The following is an 18,563-nucleotide window of genomic DNA, read 5'->3' as shown; positions in this document are numbered from 1 at the left end:
ATAGTCTAATCCCATTGTTGTGTTTGCCCTTGATCTAATGTCCACATATGAGGGAGAACATACAATTTTTGGTCTTTTGGGCCAGGCTAACCTCACTCAGAATGCTGTTCTCCAATTCCATCCATTTACCAGCAAATGATAACATTTTGTTCTTCTTCATGGCTGCATAAAATTCCATTGTGTATAGATACCACATTTTCTTAGTCCATTCGTCAGTGGTGGGGCATCTTTGCTGTTTCCATAACTTGGCTATTGTGAATAGTGCCGCAATAAGCATGGGTGTGCAGGTGCCTCTGGAGTAACCTGTGTCACAGTCTTTTGGGTATATCCCCAAGAGTGGTATTGCTGGATCAAATGGTAGATCGATGTCTAGCTTTTTAAGTAGCCTCCAAATTTTTTTCCAGAGTGGTTGTACTAGTCTACATTCCCACCAACAGTGTAAGAGGGTTCCTTTTTCACCGCATCCTCACCAACACGTGTTGTTGGTGGTGTTGCTGACGATAGCTATTCTAACAGGGGTGAGGTGGAATCTTAGTGTGGTTTTAATTTGCATTTCCTTTATTGCTAGAGATGGTGAGCATTTTTTCATGTGTTTTTTTGGCCATTTGAATTTCTTTTGAGAAAGTTCTGTTTAGTTCACTTGCCCATTTCTTTATTGGGTGAAGCAAAGATCTTGATATAAGGCCTGAAACAACTTCAAGAAGCAGTAAGAAATACACTGGAACAGATTCCTAAACAAATAGGGAACGAGTTCCTAAACAAAACTCAAAAGGCTCAGCATCTAAGAGAAACAATGAACAAATGGGACTACATCAAACTAAAGAGCTTCTACACAGCAAAGGAAACAGTCACCAGACTCAAGAGACAGCCCACAGAATGGGAGAAAATCTTTGCCAGCTACTCATTTGATAAGGGACTAATATCCAGAATCTATAGGGAACTCAAAAAACTCAGGCCCCAAAGAATCAACACCCCAATGAAGAAATGGGCGCATGGATTAAACAGGGAATTCTCAAAGGGAGAGGTACAAATGGTCAGTAAATATACAAAGAAGTGTTAAAATCCCTGGCTATAAAAGAGATGCAAATCCAAACTACACTTAGATTTCATCTCACCCCAGTTAAAATGGCCATAATCAAGGGCAATAACAATAAATGCTGGTGAGGATGTGGCAAAACAGGAACCCTTATAACCTGCTGGTGGGAATGCAAGTTAGTACAACCACTATGTTTTTTCTCAAAAAACTAGAGATAGAACTGCCATATGATCCAGTGATACCACTCCTGGGCCTCTACCCAAAAGAACATGACAGGATACAGTAGAGACACCTGTACACTGATGATCATCACAGCAGTATTTGTAATAGCCAAGCTCTGCAAACAACACAGATGCCCTACAACTGATGAATGGATCATAAAATTGTGGTACATATACACAATGGAGTATTACTCAGCTGCAAGGAATAATGATATGGGTAAATGAAGGTCAATGGATGCAATTGGAGGAAATCATGCTAAGTGAAGGGATCAAAAACATGAAAGACACATGTTTTCCTTCATATGGGGGAGATAGATCCAAAGACAAATATATATAAAAAAACAAGCATGATCATATACAAACTCAGATGTGGAACATGTTTGTAACAGTGGAACTACTCTACAGAACTCAGGGAAAGAGGGAAAGAAAAAGAGAACAATAGAGCATCAGTAATATTGCATACCATAAGATGTAAAGGTAAAGGATATAAGGATGTATATTGAAAACTTGAAAAATGGGGGGAGGGAGGTTACAAGGGTAAAGGAGATTATTCAAAGGGATTGAACTACCAAAGTAAAGCACACCCACAGAGGACATACATTGAGACACTCCTTTGAATGTCAACTTAAATATTAATAATGAAAATCAAGACTGAAAAATAGGCACAGTGTGTGTGGATGGAGCAAGGGAGAGGGTGAAGGAAGGAAATTAAGGTGATGGTATATGGTTGATGAACTTCAAACACCTATTTGAAACAGTTAAATACCCTCTTGCAATTGCTTTAAGTGGGGTGGGAGAGGGCTGAGGAGAAGAGATGATGGGGGCAATGTAAATAATATACAATATAAGTCTAATAGGAATTTCTCTACATATAATGAATATTTCCTAATAAAAATTTATAAAAAGAAGAAATATCAAATAAATAACCCCAAAAATAGGAGGTGGAAAGAATAATAAAGATGAGAGCATAAATTAATAAAATGGAGACTAAAAATAAATATAAGGAAGTAATGAAACAAAAGTCGTTTCTTTGAAAAGATTAGATTAATAAACTCTTCACCAAACTAACCAAAAGGAGGACAAAGACCCAAATTAATAAAATTAGAGATAAAAAGGTATATCATAACAACAATGAAAGTCAAAGGATCATTAGAGAATACTTTGAAAACTTATATTCTAATAACTGGGAAATCTAGAAAAAGTGGATAAATTTCTAGATGCATTTGACCTGCCAAGGTTGAAGCAAGAAGATATGAGCCACTTAAACAGATTGAGAACAAAGTAATGAAATTGAAGAAGTAATGAAGACTTCCAACAAATAACCTAGGACGTGATTAATTCACTTCTGAATTCTACACATTCTTAAGGAAGAACACTAGTGTTCCTCCAACTATTCCATCAGATAGAAAGAAACACTGCCAAATTCATTCTATGAAGCAGGTATTAACTTGATACCAAACTAGATACAGACAACAAAAAAAGAAAATTATACACCAATTTCTTTGACGAACAGAAATGCAAAAAGCCTCATTGAAATGCTCGCAAACTGAACTCAACAACACACAAAAAAAGATCAAGTTGGTTTTATTCCAGGAATGCAAGAATGGCTCAAAATATACATTAATAAACATAATGCAGCATGTAAACATAATTAAGGACAAAAACCACATGATCATCTCAATAAATGCAGAAAAAAACCTTTGACAAAATTCAACATCCTTTCATAATAAAACAGGAATAGAAGCAATCAGGAATAGAAGGAACATGCTTCAACATAATAAAGGCTATATTATATATGAAAAACCTATAGACAACCTCACACTAAATAACGAAAAACTGAAATCATTTCCCATTAAATCAGAAACAAGACAAGTGTGTCCATTATCCCCACTCTCATTCAGTAAAGTACTAGAATTCCTAATCAGAGCAATAAAGCAAGAGAGAATTAAATAAGAGTGATTTGAATAGGAAAAAGTCAAATTTTCCCTGTTTCAGAAGATATAATACTGTATTTAAAAGACCATAAAAACTCAACCCAAAAACTCCTAGACTGGAAAGAAAGAAATTCAAGAAGTCATCAGAAGACAGAAAAACTTCTCATGTTCATGGAATATTACAATTAATTTTGTAAAAATGGCTATACTACCAAAAGCTCTACAGATTCATCAAAATTCCCTTCAAAATCCCAATGTTATTCTTTGCAAAACTACAAAAAAAATCAATCCTAAAATTCATATGGAAATACAAAAGACCCCAAACAGCAAAAGTAATCCTTAGGGAAAAAAAAAAGAGCTGGACAATACTGGACTTCAGTTGTACTACAAAGCCATAGTAACAAAAACAGTTTGGTATTGGTACAAAGACAGACATAAAGACAAATGGAACTTAATAGAAGACCTAGAAATAAACCCATACTGGTATGGCCATATCATTTTTGACAAAGGAGCCAAAAATGCATGTTGGAAAAAATACAGAGTCTTCAACAAATGATATTGGAAAAATTGGATATTTGCATGTAGATGGATAAAACTGGATATTTGCATATAGATGGATGAAACTAAACTGCTACCTCTCACCCTGTACAAAAATCAACCCAAAATGGATCAAATTAATATAAGACCTAAAGCTTTGAAACTGTTACAGGAAAAGGCTTGACAATTCAAGAATAGGCAAATAGTTTTTTAGTTGGCTGGGACTACAACAAATGAAAAAGCTTCTGCTCACCAATGGAAACAATTGCCAGACTCAAGAGATAGTCCACAGAATGGGAGAAAAATCTTTGCCAGCTATTCATCAGATAAAATATTAATATCCAGAGTATAAAAAGAGTTCAAAATTAAATAGCAAAACAACAAATAATCCAATTAATGAGCAAATGAATCAAACATACAGTTCTTTTTTTTTTTTCATTTTTCTTTTATTATTCATATGTGCATACAAGGATTGGTTCATTTCTCCCCACTGCCCCTACCCCCTCCCTTACCACTCACTCCGCCCCCTCCCTCTCCTCCCCCTCAATACCCAGCAGAAACTATTTTGCCCTTATTTCTAATTTTGTTGTAGAGAGAGTATAAGCAATAATAGGAAGGAACAAGGGTCAAACATACAGTTCTCAAAATAAGTACAAATGGCTAAAAAGTACATGAAGAAATGTTTGATATTCTTAGCCATAAAGGAAATGCAAATCAAAACTACACTGAGATTTATTTCATTCAAGTCAGAATGGCTATCATGAAGAAAACAAACAACAGTAAATGCTGGGAGGATGCAGGGAAAAAGGAACCCTCATATGATGTTAGTGGGAATGTAAAATCATGAAACTGCTATAAAAACCAGTATGGAGGTTCACCAAAAATAAAATAGACCTATCTTATGACTCTGCTGTACCACTCTTCAGCATACATCAAAAGAAGTATAAATCAACATACAAGAGAGAAACCTAAACACTCATGTTTATTGCAACACTATTCACAGTACCCAAGCTGTGGAATTGGCATAGTTGCCCAACAACTGAATACAATGGAGTATTATTCAAAGAAAAATGAAATTATGTCATTTGCAGGAAATGAATGAAACCTGAGATCATGATGTGAGATAAGCAAGCTTAAAAGGCCAAATATTGCATATTTTCATGCAGCAGAACCTAGACCTAAATAATATTATTTTATTAATTTAATATATAAAATATATAATAATAATGGGACATGGCTGGGAGAATTAGTGGGGGGAAAGAGAAGGTAACATTTTTTTAAGGATATTACTCTTACTCTGACATCAACTTCTAGCCATTGTAAATATATATATATTCACAGAGGTGGGGAGAGCAGCATTGGAATCAATTGCACAACCTCTGAAACTTTTCTTCTCCATGCCAAGGTTTTATTCTTTCTGTGGGTCTCTAAAATTGACTGGCACATTAAGCCATCAACCCCTGGTTAATAGACAATTTGCTATAAGAAAAGGTACTTTTCATTTTTAATGTGTTATACCATTCAAATACCACAAAAATCAGATGTGACTCTAATTCATCGTGTTTATAAGCAAGGAAACTAAGGCTCAGAGAAGTTACCTAATTTTACCCAGCTAGTACAGAGTCAAACTCCTGGAGTTATTCTAAAACCCCACTGTCTTTTATATATTCAAAATCATCATAGAGGAGAGGATCCAAGGTGGCAACTAGAGGGAGGAAGCAGATAACGTGAATTCCTTAAAGCAAAAATCTTGCTGAGACACCGGAGCCACATTTGACAAGAAAAACCATCAAGAAGAAGCAAAACTCTGATACCCCGAACCCCCAGCCCACACAAAGCTTCTCCACACCATGTTACACTAAGAAACCAGGAGGGATCCCATGCCGCCAGATGCTGGCTCCTAAACCTGCCTGGGAGATGCAGACCAACAGGTGAGACAACGACAGAGCTACTACCCAAATACCAACACCAGGACTACATGCTGAAGGAGTAACACCAGAACTACTAAGATGAAACTTCATTGCACCTAAACCTGGGATTTTTTTCTCTCTTCTTTTTTCTTCTTTGTGTTTCTCTCTAAATGCTTGTTTAGTTCACTGTTGGTTAGTACACCATCTCTGTTAATTTCTTTGGTTTTCAATTTTTTTTCTGTTTTCTTTTCTTTCTTTGCTTTCTTTTTCCTCTTACTCTTCCATTCTAGATCTCATTACTTTTACTATTGTAAGCTAGCTAATTCTAAATTACACACAGTACAGGGACAGTAACAGCACCAAGTGGAATGATGGGAAGATGAAAAAAGGATGGAAACCATTCTCCTTCCAATAATAAATTAGTACAGGAACCAGAGGGAAATGAAGAAAATGGTTACCCAGATTCAGACTCCAACAAAACAAAGATAAACTATACCAAGGAACCGAATGAAGCTCACAAGAACATCCTAAAAGAAGAACTCCTGCAAGTAATCAATGAGAATTTCATAGAGATGATACTAGATATGGTCAACCAAAATGTACAGGAGACACTCAAGAAATTCCAAGACAACAAAAATAAAGAATATGAGAAAGCAACAAATAAAAGAACAAATAAAAAAAATCATAGAAGCCCTGAATAAACACCAAAGTAAAAAAAAAAAGAAAGAAAACAATAACGAGAGATAAATGAATTAAGGCTGAAAATTGACAATATTAAAGAAAAAGTGACCCATGATATGGAAAACCTCTGAGAAAAGAAGGAAACAGAAATACAAAACAAAATGGAAGGCCATTCCAGCAGACTAGAACAAGCAGAAGACAGAATCTCAGAACTCGAAGATGAAATGGTAATTAAAGGAAAAACTGAAGAGCTATTGGTCAAACAACTCAAGACCTGTGAAAGGAATATGCAAGAACTCACTCCATCAAAAGACCAAACCTGAGAATAATGAGCATTGAAGAAAGAGAAGAGGTGCAAGCAAAAGGAATTTGTAAGATATTCAATAAAATAATAACAGAAAATTTCCCAAATCTAGAGAAAACTATGCCCATTCAGGTACAGGAAGCCTCCAGGACACCAAACAGACTTGAACAAAATAGAACTACCCCACAACATATTATCATTAAAACAACAAGCATAGAGACTAGAGAAAGAATATTGAAGGCTGTAAGAGAGAAGAAAAAATACCATACAAAGGTAAACCCATCAAAATCACAGCAGATTTCTCAACAGAAACCTTAAAAGCAAGAAGAGCATGAGGTGAGATATTCCGGGCACTGAATGAAAGTAACTTCAACCCTAGGATACTCTACCCAGCAAAACTACCATTCAAAATAGATGGAGCAATAAAAGTCTTCCATGATAAGCAGAAACTAAAACAATATGTGACCACAAAGCCACCACTACAAAAGATTCTTCAAGGAATTCTGCACACAGAAAGTGAAAGAAACAAAACCATGAGAGGACAGGCAGTACCTAACCCCACAGGAAAAGAAAAGGCAAGAAAGTAGAGAGTAACATTGATTTAGCTGCACACAATTAAACCCTTAAACAACTAAGACAACTAAATGACAGGAATCACCACATGCTTATCAATACTAATACTGAGTATTAACAGACTTAATTTCCCCATCTTTTGATCTATTTGACAAACTGAATTAAAAAGGATGATCCAACAATCTGTTGGCTTCTTAAAAATCTAAACATAGATCTGCCATATGATCTGGCAGTACCACTCTTCGGGATATAACCAAAGGAATGTGACACAGGTTACTCCAGAGGCACCTGCATACCCATGTTTATTGCAGCACTATTCACAATAGCCAAGTTATGGAAACAGCCAAGATGCCCCACTACTGACGAAGGGATTAAGAAAATGTGGTATTTATACATAATGGAATTCTACTCAGCCATGAAGAAGAATGAAGTCTTATCTTTTGCAAGTAAATGGATGGAACTGGAGAACATCATTCTGAGCGAAGTTAGCCAGGCTCAGAAGACCAAAAATTGTATGTTCTCCCTCATATGCAGACTTTAGATCTAGGGCAAACACAGCAATGTGATTGGACTTTGGTCACATGATAATACAAGAGCACACACAGGAGGTATGCGGATAGGTAAGAAACCCAAAAACCATGATAGTATTTGATGTCCTCAATGCAGAGGAACTAATGCAGAAACTGTAAAGCAACAGAGATCAATAGAAGGGGATCAGAAACTAGAGAAAAGGTCAGTTTGAGAAGAATCAACTTAGAATGTAACACATTTGTACATGGAAGCAATGCTAGGAATCTCCCTGTATAGCTATCCTTATCTCAACTAGCAAAAATGCTTTGTTTTTCTTATTATTGTTTATACTCTCTTCAACAAAATTAGAGATAAGGGCAGAACAGTTTCTGCCTGGAAGCGAGGGGGTGGGGGGGAGAGGGAGGGGCAGAAAAGAGTGGGAGGGGGTGGGGGTTGAGGGGAGAAATGGCCCAAACATGTGCACATATGAATAAACAAAAAAAAATCATAGACAATGTGCTTTGAACTTATTTCTGCTCTCATATTTGTAATTTCTTCTAAGGATACTATTCTGACATCAGCTTCTCTAGCCATTGCAAATATACCTTGGGGAGGGTAGATGACAGCTTGTCTTTGGATTAATTTAAATTCTAGTGAATGATAAAACTATTGGCCTTACCAAGGGGTGGACAGCTGATCAATATTGATTTGTAGGAATGCCTCAAAATATGTATTCTTATTGTACAGCTAACTTCTAGAAAGTCTCAGGGAGCTTTCCCTCGTCAGGCCATAATGCCTCAGGCGCAGCTTACTTTACTAGCCTTATCATTTTCTATATCCCCTAAATCAGAAACTTAATTTTTAGCTGTGTGCCAGTGGCTCACACCTGTAATTCTAGCCACATGGGAGGCTGAAATTGGGAGGATTGTGGTTCAAGGCCAATCTGGGCAAATAGTTTGCAAGGACCCTATTTCTAAAATAACCAGAGCAAAAATGGACTGGATATGTGGCTCAAGCAGTAGAGTATCTCCTTTGAGAGTGCAATACCCTGAGTTCAAACCCCAGTCCCATCAAAAAAAAAAGAAGAAGAAGAAGAAAGAAATTGAATTTTAGGTAACAAACTAATGTTTCTGGGTTTTCTTTATTAAATAGCAAACTATTGTCTAACTAACAATATGCTTCTATTTTATATTGCTTATTCTGTTTACTGGTATGTTTGTAATTTGTCACTTTGCACCAATTTGTTTTAATTATGGCACTTTTATAGTAATTTATAGACTAACACAACTCCACTCCTCAATTAATCTCCTGTGAAATTTCCTATTTATCTTGACATTTTTTATTTGAATGTAAACTTTCAAATCAGCTTAATCTTATTTCAAAACAAAAATCCTTTGGGACTGGCAGAATGGTTCAAGCAGTAAGAGTGCCTGCCTAGCAAACATGAAGCCCCAAATTCAAATCTTAGTGCTGCCAAATAAATCCTTTTGCTAATTTTATTTAAATTTAGGAAACTTTACATTTTTACTACATTGAGTCATATCCTATCTAACAACAAAATATGTCTCTTCATTTGCCCTAAAGATTTAAATTTTCTTTGAAATAGATTCTTCTAAGCCTTGAAACAAAGGTGCCTCTAAATGACCCACAACTTCTTTCTGAGTATATTTATTTTCATAATTTTAGTCCTCTTGGTTTGAAGGGGAAGAACCAACTATAATTACAGCTGTTAGGTTGTCTCACCTATGATCACTGATTCTCTTCGTATATGACCTTTAGACACTTTTACTTGAATATAAACTATTTCCAAGAACCATACTGGATTCTAATAGAGGCCATTCTTAGTTTTGTCCTTCTTTGCATTTACCAGTGGTCCTGGTAAATAATTATGTCATTATTCAAAAAGTGCAACTTCTTATCTTTGGAGAAGTTGTAATTACCAATTAGTATGCAGATTTCTGGAAAATTCTTTTAATACGTCTAATACTTCCCCTTGTCCTAATCTAGAATACTCTAAATTTGTGTACTCCCAATCCACTTCTCAGATGGAATAAAGAATTACGGAAGGAGAGCCCTGAGTTACTGAGTTGGGTAAAAGCTCAGAAGAGAGAATGGAAGGCAGTCTGAATATAGAAGGTGACGTGGGCAGCCATGGGGAAAATCTTTGGAGAAATAGCCTGCTTCTAAGGTCATTTTTTCTAAGAAAATTCAGTTTGTCTTAATGCAGACATAATTACTTTGATTTTGATCATGGGGGGGAAGGTAAAAATTGTTTTAAAGAGAAAAAAACAAGGGTCATTATTGTGCTCATTGGAATATGCTAGAAGTAGTTCACTTTAGGCTTATCTTCTAAGGTTTTAAAAATGAGAAAAATGCATAGTAATAAATAGTCTATGATCTAATGAAGACAGGTATTGCTGTTTTCTTAGTGCCCACCTTGACTTACCTCATAGTATCCTTTACCTCACTTTTACCTCTATGACCCAGGGAGTATTCAAATACTGTGAAGTGGATGCATTTGTTGTGGGTTACAACTTTCTGGACACAGTGCTGATCTTTATGCTGTATGGCTGGAGTGTTGTTCCTCTCATGTATCTTGGAAGCTTCCTGTTCTCTAGTAGTACTGCTGCCTACATCAAGCTCACTCTCTTCAACTACTTTTCAACTATTTTCAGTATCATGATTTACACCATAATGCACTATTATGGTAAGGATTCCATACAATGTATTTCTCTTTCCCCTGAATATACATTAAATAATTAAGGATGAGTGAGCATGAGAATAAAACTGTTAACTACTGAGCACTTAATTTCCAGGAGTGTGAAAATCTATGCTTTCTGGAAATCAGCAAGTATATGTTGAGTGGGTATGTGAGAGATGGAGGTGGAAGAGGAAAGGGACAGGAGATAAAAGAGGGAAAAAGAAAGGAAGAAGCAGACCCACACATTAAGGAAAAAGACATATTCTAAGGAATTATTGCTACCAAAACTGCAATTCTGTAATTAACAAATTAATACCACAAGCTATCAAGGTGAACAAATTTAGGAACTAATAATTACTGCTTTCTCAAGAATCATCTGCTATTTTGATAATTGTCTGAAAATGCCTTAATAATTTGGGGGAGGTTTGGTGTTTTGAAGAGGTTTATGTCTTATAACTGAAGCTAATGTATCATCTTTTTAACTATAGAAGATGAGCTTTCTTATGTCATCAAGAACTTAACAAGTAATACATTAATGATGCTTCCTAGTTACAACTTTGCAATGAGTATCAGCAAATATTTTGATGACTATGAAGTGAAAAAACTATGTGCCAAGCACTTTCCAAGCATCTACCTGAATTGCAGTAAACCTAGTGAGTATCTGAGGCTATGTGGTCCTTAAAAACGGCATATTCCTTTCCACATTCCACACTTAAGCTAAGAATATGAAAGAGAAGTGAAACCTGTTTTTCCTCTAATAGAGACAGTTGTGCGTGCTATTTTACAATGATATACTACTTGTCACCTACTGTGTACAAGTAGAGTTACATACTTTTTTCGAATACTCAGAATACCTCTACAAGTTAGCCATTTTACTATCCTCATTTCCTAAATGAAGGAACTGAATTTCTTGCTTAAAAGGAGTATTAAGTTAGTTCTCTGGAATGCTAAGCTTTAAGGTATCTAACAAAGATAAAATCACAATCAGATAAAAATCACAGAAAAATAAAGGCATCCTAATTAAGGTTTCTATATTTTAGGCTGATTTTACATTTCAGTTTGATGCTAAAACCTGAGGAGGGAAAACATGTTGACAAGTGTGTGTGATTCTTTTTGGAATCAAAGAATTTATGTGGCCTGCACACAGAGGAAAAAAATGTGATTTTATTTCACTAAATGAGTATAGGTTGTATATAATTATAATTGTCAACTGGGTTATATTTTCTTACAATCCCTGAATAACAAAAAATTGTGTCATAGTTTGCCTATTTGGAACATAAATTTCTCCTTTCTGTTCTTTAAAAACAGCTCTATTGAGTTATTATTTATATACCATAGTCACCAGTGTTAATTTTATTTAGCATTTTTAGTAAATACATTTACTGAATTGTAATATTTTTAGTAAATAATTTTTTATTTTAATTTTATTTAGTATTAGTAAATACATAATGTTGTATAATCATTATATAACAGGTTAAGGTTAAAATATTTCCATTATCTGAAAAAGATCCCTCCTGCCTATTTATAACACCAAAATTTTTGTCTCTGGACTCAATGAAAAATTCAAAAATAATGAGAGCAAGGATTTGGAGAAAAGTAAATAAGGTTTATTAATTTTTCTGGCAAAGTAGGAGTGCAGTAGACTAGCATCCCAAAGACTGCAGTCCTGCCCCTGAGAGAAGCAGGAATGACAGGTTTTTAAGAAATGAGACTTATGGGTGTAAGTGCTGACTTCAGGACAGATGGTGGTCTTGGATCCACTTATGTCTTAATGTACTGGTGCTAGTCTCCAGAGTTGCATGTCCTTCTGTCCTGAAAATTCTTTCACTCCTGTAGTCAGGAGATAAGAGACACAATGACCCTGTCTGGAGCTGAAAAGATGTTAAATTATTAATTCTCTTGCATGTTGAGAATGGACAAAGACAAATAAGAAAAGCTTTCTAAAACTCACACAATTGAAAGCAGTCTGACTAGGAAATTGAGTTAGCTACTGGGCTAAGACTCATAAAACATATGTCTGTTCCCATTACATTTTCAGTTAATTTATTACTATCCCCACTCAAGCAACCACAAATCACTTGCTGTATTTATAGATTAGCTATTTCTGGACATTTCATATGAATAAAACTATTTCATATTTTGTTTTTGAGATTCATCCAGGTTATAGTATATCTTAGTAGTTTAGTACTTTCTGAATGCTGCATTATTCCATTGTAGGAATATACCACATTTTATTTGCCTGTTCATCAGTTTACACATATTTGTTTGGACAAAAGTTGTTAATGATGTCTTTTGAGGCCCTTTGAAACATAAAAGTTTTGAATATTAATAAATTCCAGTTTATTGGTTTTTCTTAGTGCTTTTATATTGTATCTAAAAAGCTGCCTTACACAAGATACTGAAGATTTTTTGCAACGGCTTCTGATCAAAGTTTTTATAATTTAATCTCTACACTTAGGTTGTGACACAATTTGCCCTAGCACAGTTTGTTGGAAAGAATGTCTTTTATTCTTTGAATTGCCTTTGTCAGTTCATTAAAAGTGAACTGACCAAAAGTACAAGAGCTTATTTCTAGAGTATAAATTCTGTTCCCTTAACAATCTATCAAGAGGAGACAACAATTGTTAACCTATATGCACCAAATATCAGCACACCCAACATTCTTAATATAGTACTGGAAATCTTAGCCAGAGCAATAATGCAAGAAAGCAAAACAAACAGATTCAAATAGGGAAGGAAGAAACCAAATGATCCCTATTTGCAGATTATGTGATCCTATATTTAATGACCCAAAAGACTCCAACCAATAAACAACAACAACAAAAACTCCCAGATTGAATAAACACTTTTGGCAAAGTAGCAGGATACAAAATTAACATATAGGGAGGTGGGATAAAGGAGAATAATGGAGGGGGTGAATTCAACTATGATATATTGTTAAGAACTTCGGTAAATGTCAAAATGTACCCCCAGTACAATAATAATAATTTTTAAAGCAGTAGATTTTAAAAGAGAAAAACACCAACTAACATACAAAGGTAAACATGTAAGAATCACCTCAGACCTCTCAGCACATAGCCTAAAAGCCAGGAAAGCATGGAACAGTATATTTCAAGCCCTGAAAGAAAGCAGCTACCAAGTAAGAATACTATATCCAGCAGTTACCTTCAATTTTGATAGAGAAAAACCTTCCAGGATAAGAATAAATGAAAGCAGTTCACGTCCACCAAGCCTGCATTGCAGGAGATACTTAAGGAAATAATACACAGAAAAGGAAGAAAAACAGTCACAAACACAAGAATCAAGGAAAGAATAAAATTCAAAAGAGAAATACATGAACGTATAAGAGCTAAGGAAATAGCAAACATATTCAACTCAGCAAATCACCAAAATCCAAAGATGACTAAGATGAAAGAAAAGAACAAGCAATGCCATAATCAACCTGGGGGGAGGAAACTATTACAATCATATCCCTAATTGTGAATGGGTTTAACTTTCAAATTGAAAGACACAGATTGCCTGGTTGGATTAAAAATCAGGATCCAACTATTTGTTGTCTACAAGAAACCTGTCTCACAAAGACACAGATTAAAGGTGAAATGATAGAAACAGATATACCAAGTGGAAGTTGCAGACAAACAGGAGCAGCAATACTCACATCAGACAAAGCAAATTTCAAGCAAAAATTAGAATAAATAGAGAAAGTTATTATATATTAATAAAGGGAGCTATCCATCAAGAAGAAATCATTCCAGAATATATATGCCAAATGTCAGTGCCCTCAAGTTCATAAAGCAAACACTCCTGAAGACAACAGGACAGATAGGTCCAGATACAATAAAAGGTATGGTCTCAATATCCCACTCTCATCAATAGATATATCCAACAACATTATAAATGAAATGTATTTAACAGACATCTTTAGAGTACTCCATTGTATGGCAACAGAGAACACATTCTCAGCAACCATGGAACTTTCTCCAAAATAGATCATGTCTTAGGCCATAGTGCAAGTCTGAGCAAATACAAAATATAGAAATAATTTTCTAAACCCTAACAGACCATAATACAATGAAATTAGAAATTAGCAGCAAGGACAAGTACAAAAACTATTCAAGCACATGAAGACATGTTTGAATCGTCTGTGGGTCATTGAAGAAATTAGAAAATTTTCTCAGGCTGGCAGAGTGGCTCAAGTGGTAAGAGCGCCTGCCTAGCAAGTGTGAGGACCTGAGTTCAAACCCAGTACTCCAAAAAAAAAATAAATTTTCAAATTTCTTAGATTCAAATGAGAATGAAAATACACAGAAAAGGCAGGGCTAAGGGGAAAGTTTATAGACATGAGTGTTGGGGCCAGCTTGGCTATTTTTCTGGGATTTACTGTGTCTGGTATTCACCTGGGTTTCCCCACTCTGAGTCTAAAAGCACCTTTCTGCTAGCTCTGCAGCACTGCAGCCACCTGCTAGCCTTGCAAAGTTTCCTGCCAACTGTAACCACATACTAAAAGGGAGGGTAGTAAGGGATGATAAAGGACAAACTCTGTAAGTATTTAACCAAGCCCCTGACACAGATGGGGCTCAGGGCTTTGAGAAATTATCTCCTCTGAGTCCGCTAGCATAATAAACTCCCTGTTTCCTATAAAAATGGTCTCAGTGACTTAGTTTCCCTCATTGTTCCTACAACATGAGTACCTACATTAGAAAACCAGAGAAATCTTGAACAACCTAATGAAGCAATTTAAACTCTTGGAAAAATAGAAACAAGCCAATCCCAAAATTAGTAGACAAAAGAAATAGTAAAAGTAAGGTCAGAAATTAATGAAATGGAGACAAAAAAACAATATGGTGAATCAATGAAACAAAGACTTCTTTTCTTTGAAAAGATAAAAAAGGTTGACAAACCTTTAGCCAAACTAACCAAAAGAAGAAGGGAGAAGACCTAAACTAATAAAATTAGTGAAAAAAGGGGAGATGACAGATACCAATGAAATTCAGAAGACCACTAGGGAATATGAAAACCTATACTCCAACAAACTAGAATCTAAGACATGAACAAGTTTCTACATGTATTTCAACTACCAAAATTGAAGCAAGAGAATATAAACCACTTAAACAGATTTATAATGAAACTGAAACAGTAAAAATCTTCCAACAAAGAGCCTAGGACCTCATGCAGGGTCCTATTCACTGCAGAATGCTACCACTCTTAAAGAAGAACTAGCACTAAACTCATCAAACTGATCCATAACATAGAAAGGGGAAGGAATGCTACCAAACTCATCCTGTGAAGCCAGTATTTCCTTGATACCAAACTGGACAAGGATACACACACAGAAGAAAATTTTAGACCAATGTCCTCAATGAAAATAGATACAAGTGTCAATAAAACACTTGAAAACAGAATTCAACAATACTTCAAAAAGATTAAACACCATGATTGAGTTGCTTTCATTCCAGGAATGCAAGGATGGTTCAAAATACACAAATGAATAAACATACAAACAGAATCAAAAACAAAAACCATACAATCACCTCAATAAACGCAGAAAAAGCTTTTGACAAAATTCAGAATTCTGCCATTATAAAACTACTGGAAAAAACTAAAAATAGAAGGAACATACTTCATCATAATAAAGACAATATGTGACAGATATATAGCCAGAATCATACAGAATGGGAAAAAAACTGAAATCATTTTCCCTAAAGTCAGGGATAATACAAGCATATTCACTCCTCCCAGTCTTATTTAATCAAGTACTGGCATTCCTAGCCAGAGCAATAAGGCATTCAAATAGGGAAAGATGAAGTCAAATTATCTTATTTTCAGATAATATCCTATATTTAAAAGACCCTAAAGATTCAGTCCAAAAATTTCTAGATCAAATAAAACACTTTTGGCACAGTAGCAGGATACAAAATTAACATATAAAAATCAGTAGTTTTTCTATATACCAGCAATGAACAGGGTAAGAAAGAAAGATGTAGGTAAGAAAGATAGCTAAGAAAGATACAGGCAAATACTTTTGACTAGGTCTTCACTAACACAAGAAATAAGAACAAGAATTGACAAATAGGATTGCATCAAATGAAAAAGGTTCTGCACCTAAAAGAAAAAGTCTATCAGAATGAAGAGACAGTCCACAGAATGGTAGAAAATCTTGGCCAGCTATTTATCAGATAAAAAATTAATATCCAAAATATATAAAGATCTCAAAATATCATCAAAAGTACAAATAATCCAATTAATAAATGAACAGAAAGTACAAATGGCTAATAAGTACATGACATCCTTAGCTATAAAGGAAATACAAATGAAAATAACACTGACATTCCATCACACCCCAATCAGATAGCAATCACCAAAAAAACAACAAATGCTAGTAAAGATGAGGGGAATGTAAGTTAGTGCAGCCACAATGGAAATAAGTATGGAGGTTTCCTCAAAAAAACTAAAAAGAGACTACTTTATGATCCTGCTACACCACTCTTGGTATGTATCTGAAGGAATACAAGTCAACATACTAGAGGATACCTGCACACCCATGTTTATTACAGCACTATTCACAGTAGCCAACCTGTGGCATCAACCTAGATACCTACCAACTAATGAAAGTAATATATGTATTAGATTTTACATATTATATATTATAACATGTGTGTTATTTATTTATATATGAATATATATAGGTGTATTATTTAGCCATAAAGAAAAGTAAAATTATGATGTTTGCAAGAAAGTGAATGGAACTAGAGGTGATCATGTTAAGTGAAATAAGCCAGAATAAGAAAGACAATTACCACATTTCTCTCAAATGTAGAATGTATACCTTAAAAAATTAAAGAAAATAGTGTAAAATGGAATTGCTTAGGGACAAGTTGGGGAAGAGGATAAAGGGAGAGTGAATATGATCAAATTATATTATACATACACATATGAAAATAGAATAATGAAAACTTTTAAAAATTGTTTAAAATGGGGAAGGAGGGATAAGAAAGAGTAATAGAGGGGCTGAATTTGACCTAAGTATATTATATGTATGTATGGAAATATCACAATGAAGTATGTTTGTATAATTAATACACACTAACTTAAAAATCTAGGTGGATAAAAGAGATAAAATAGAAATGATACAGTTTAAAATTTTGAGAAGAAAATACAATAATTTTCTTAGTACAAGTTGAAAATATTTCTTAAAGAATTATATGACCATAAATGATAAAGAAAAGATTAATAAATATATCTTTCAAAATTAATATTGAAAGATACCTTTAAAAACCACAGAAGCTCATTCTGGCAGAAAATATTTCATATATATAGATAGATAGATATCGATATAGGTATACATATAGCTATAGATGACAAAACACTACTATGTAGAATTTCCTAGAAAAAAAGATACTGGTGTTCTAATATGAATAGATAAACACACACATGCACAATCAATAGGCTATGGCCTATAAAGAAATTTGATAAAGTTCATTATTTATCAAAAAATATATAAATTTGGAGAACAATGAATATCATTTAATACACAAAAGGAAGTCTGAAAATAACAAGTACTGAGATGGAGAAAATGGAAATACTCATACACTGCTATTAGATGTAACTTATTAATGCCACTTGGGAAAATAACTTGGTATTAACAAACTGTAACATGCTGATACCAGTACTTCTACTTCATGATATAGGCCCCGATGAATATTTTATTCAGCAACTTCTGAATTGCAAAAACATGTAAATGGCATAGGCACATTTACATATAAATGAAGAGAATAGATAAATAAAGGTTTTTGTCCACTTGATGGATTATCACAGTAGAATGAAAATATATGAACTTCAGCTGAAGGCAACAATATCAATAAATCTTAGAAGCATAATAAAGAATTTTTAAAAACCATGCTCTAAAGACCTCAAGCAATATGATGCTATTTTACAAGCTCAAAAATAACACAAGACATTATTTTTTAATCTACAGATAAATTACTAGAATATTTAGGCAAGATTATGAATGAAAATCAACAGACTGATTTGTCAAAATAGGTTGAGATTAAAAATGGTGGGGTAAGCATCTCCAAGAATCTCTTCACTCACTGAACAAAGATTAAGGTGACAATAACTATAAAAATCTACTTTTTTGGAATTTTGGAATATAATGA

The 18,563-nt window shown here is 34.4% G+C and overlaps 1 protein-coding gene across 1 annotated transcript in view; it reads left to right on the top strand.

Annotated features, from left to right (window-relative positions):
* The window catches only part of LOC109675442 (phospholipid-transporting ATPase ABCA3-like), a 147,176-nt gene that overhangs the window by 105,218 nt on the left and 23,395 nt on the right, over nt 1–18,563 (top strand). Inside the window, exons 14-15 of the mRNA XM_074059960.1 lie at nt 10,198–10,413; nt 10,896–11,060. Coding sequence (XP_073916061.1) covers nt 10,198–10,413; nt 10,896–11,060 — 381 coding nt within the window. The remainder of the gene's footprint in view (nt 1–10,197; nt 10,414–10,895; nt 11,061–18,563) is intronic.

Source organism: Castor canadensis, chromosome 17 (assembly GCF_047511655.1).
Source record: "Castor canadensis chromosome 17, mCasCan1.hap1v2, whole genome shotgun sequence".
Lineage (NCBI taxonomy): Eukaryota > Metazoa > Chordata > Mammalia > Rodentia > Castoridae > Castor > Castor canadensis.
Note: the sequence above shows the minus strand (reverse complement) of the source record. Positions and strands in the feature narration are given on the sequence as shown.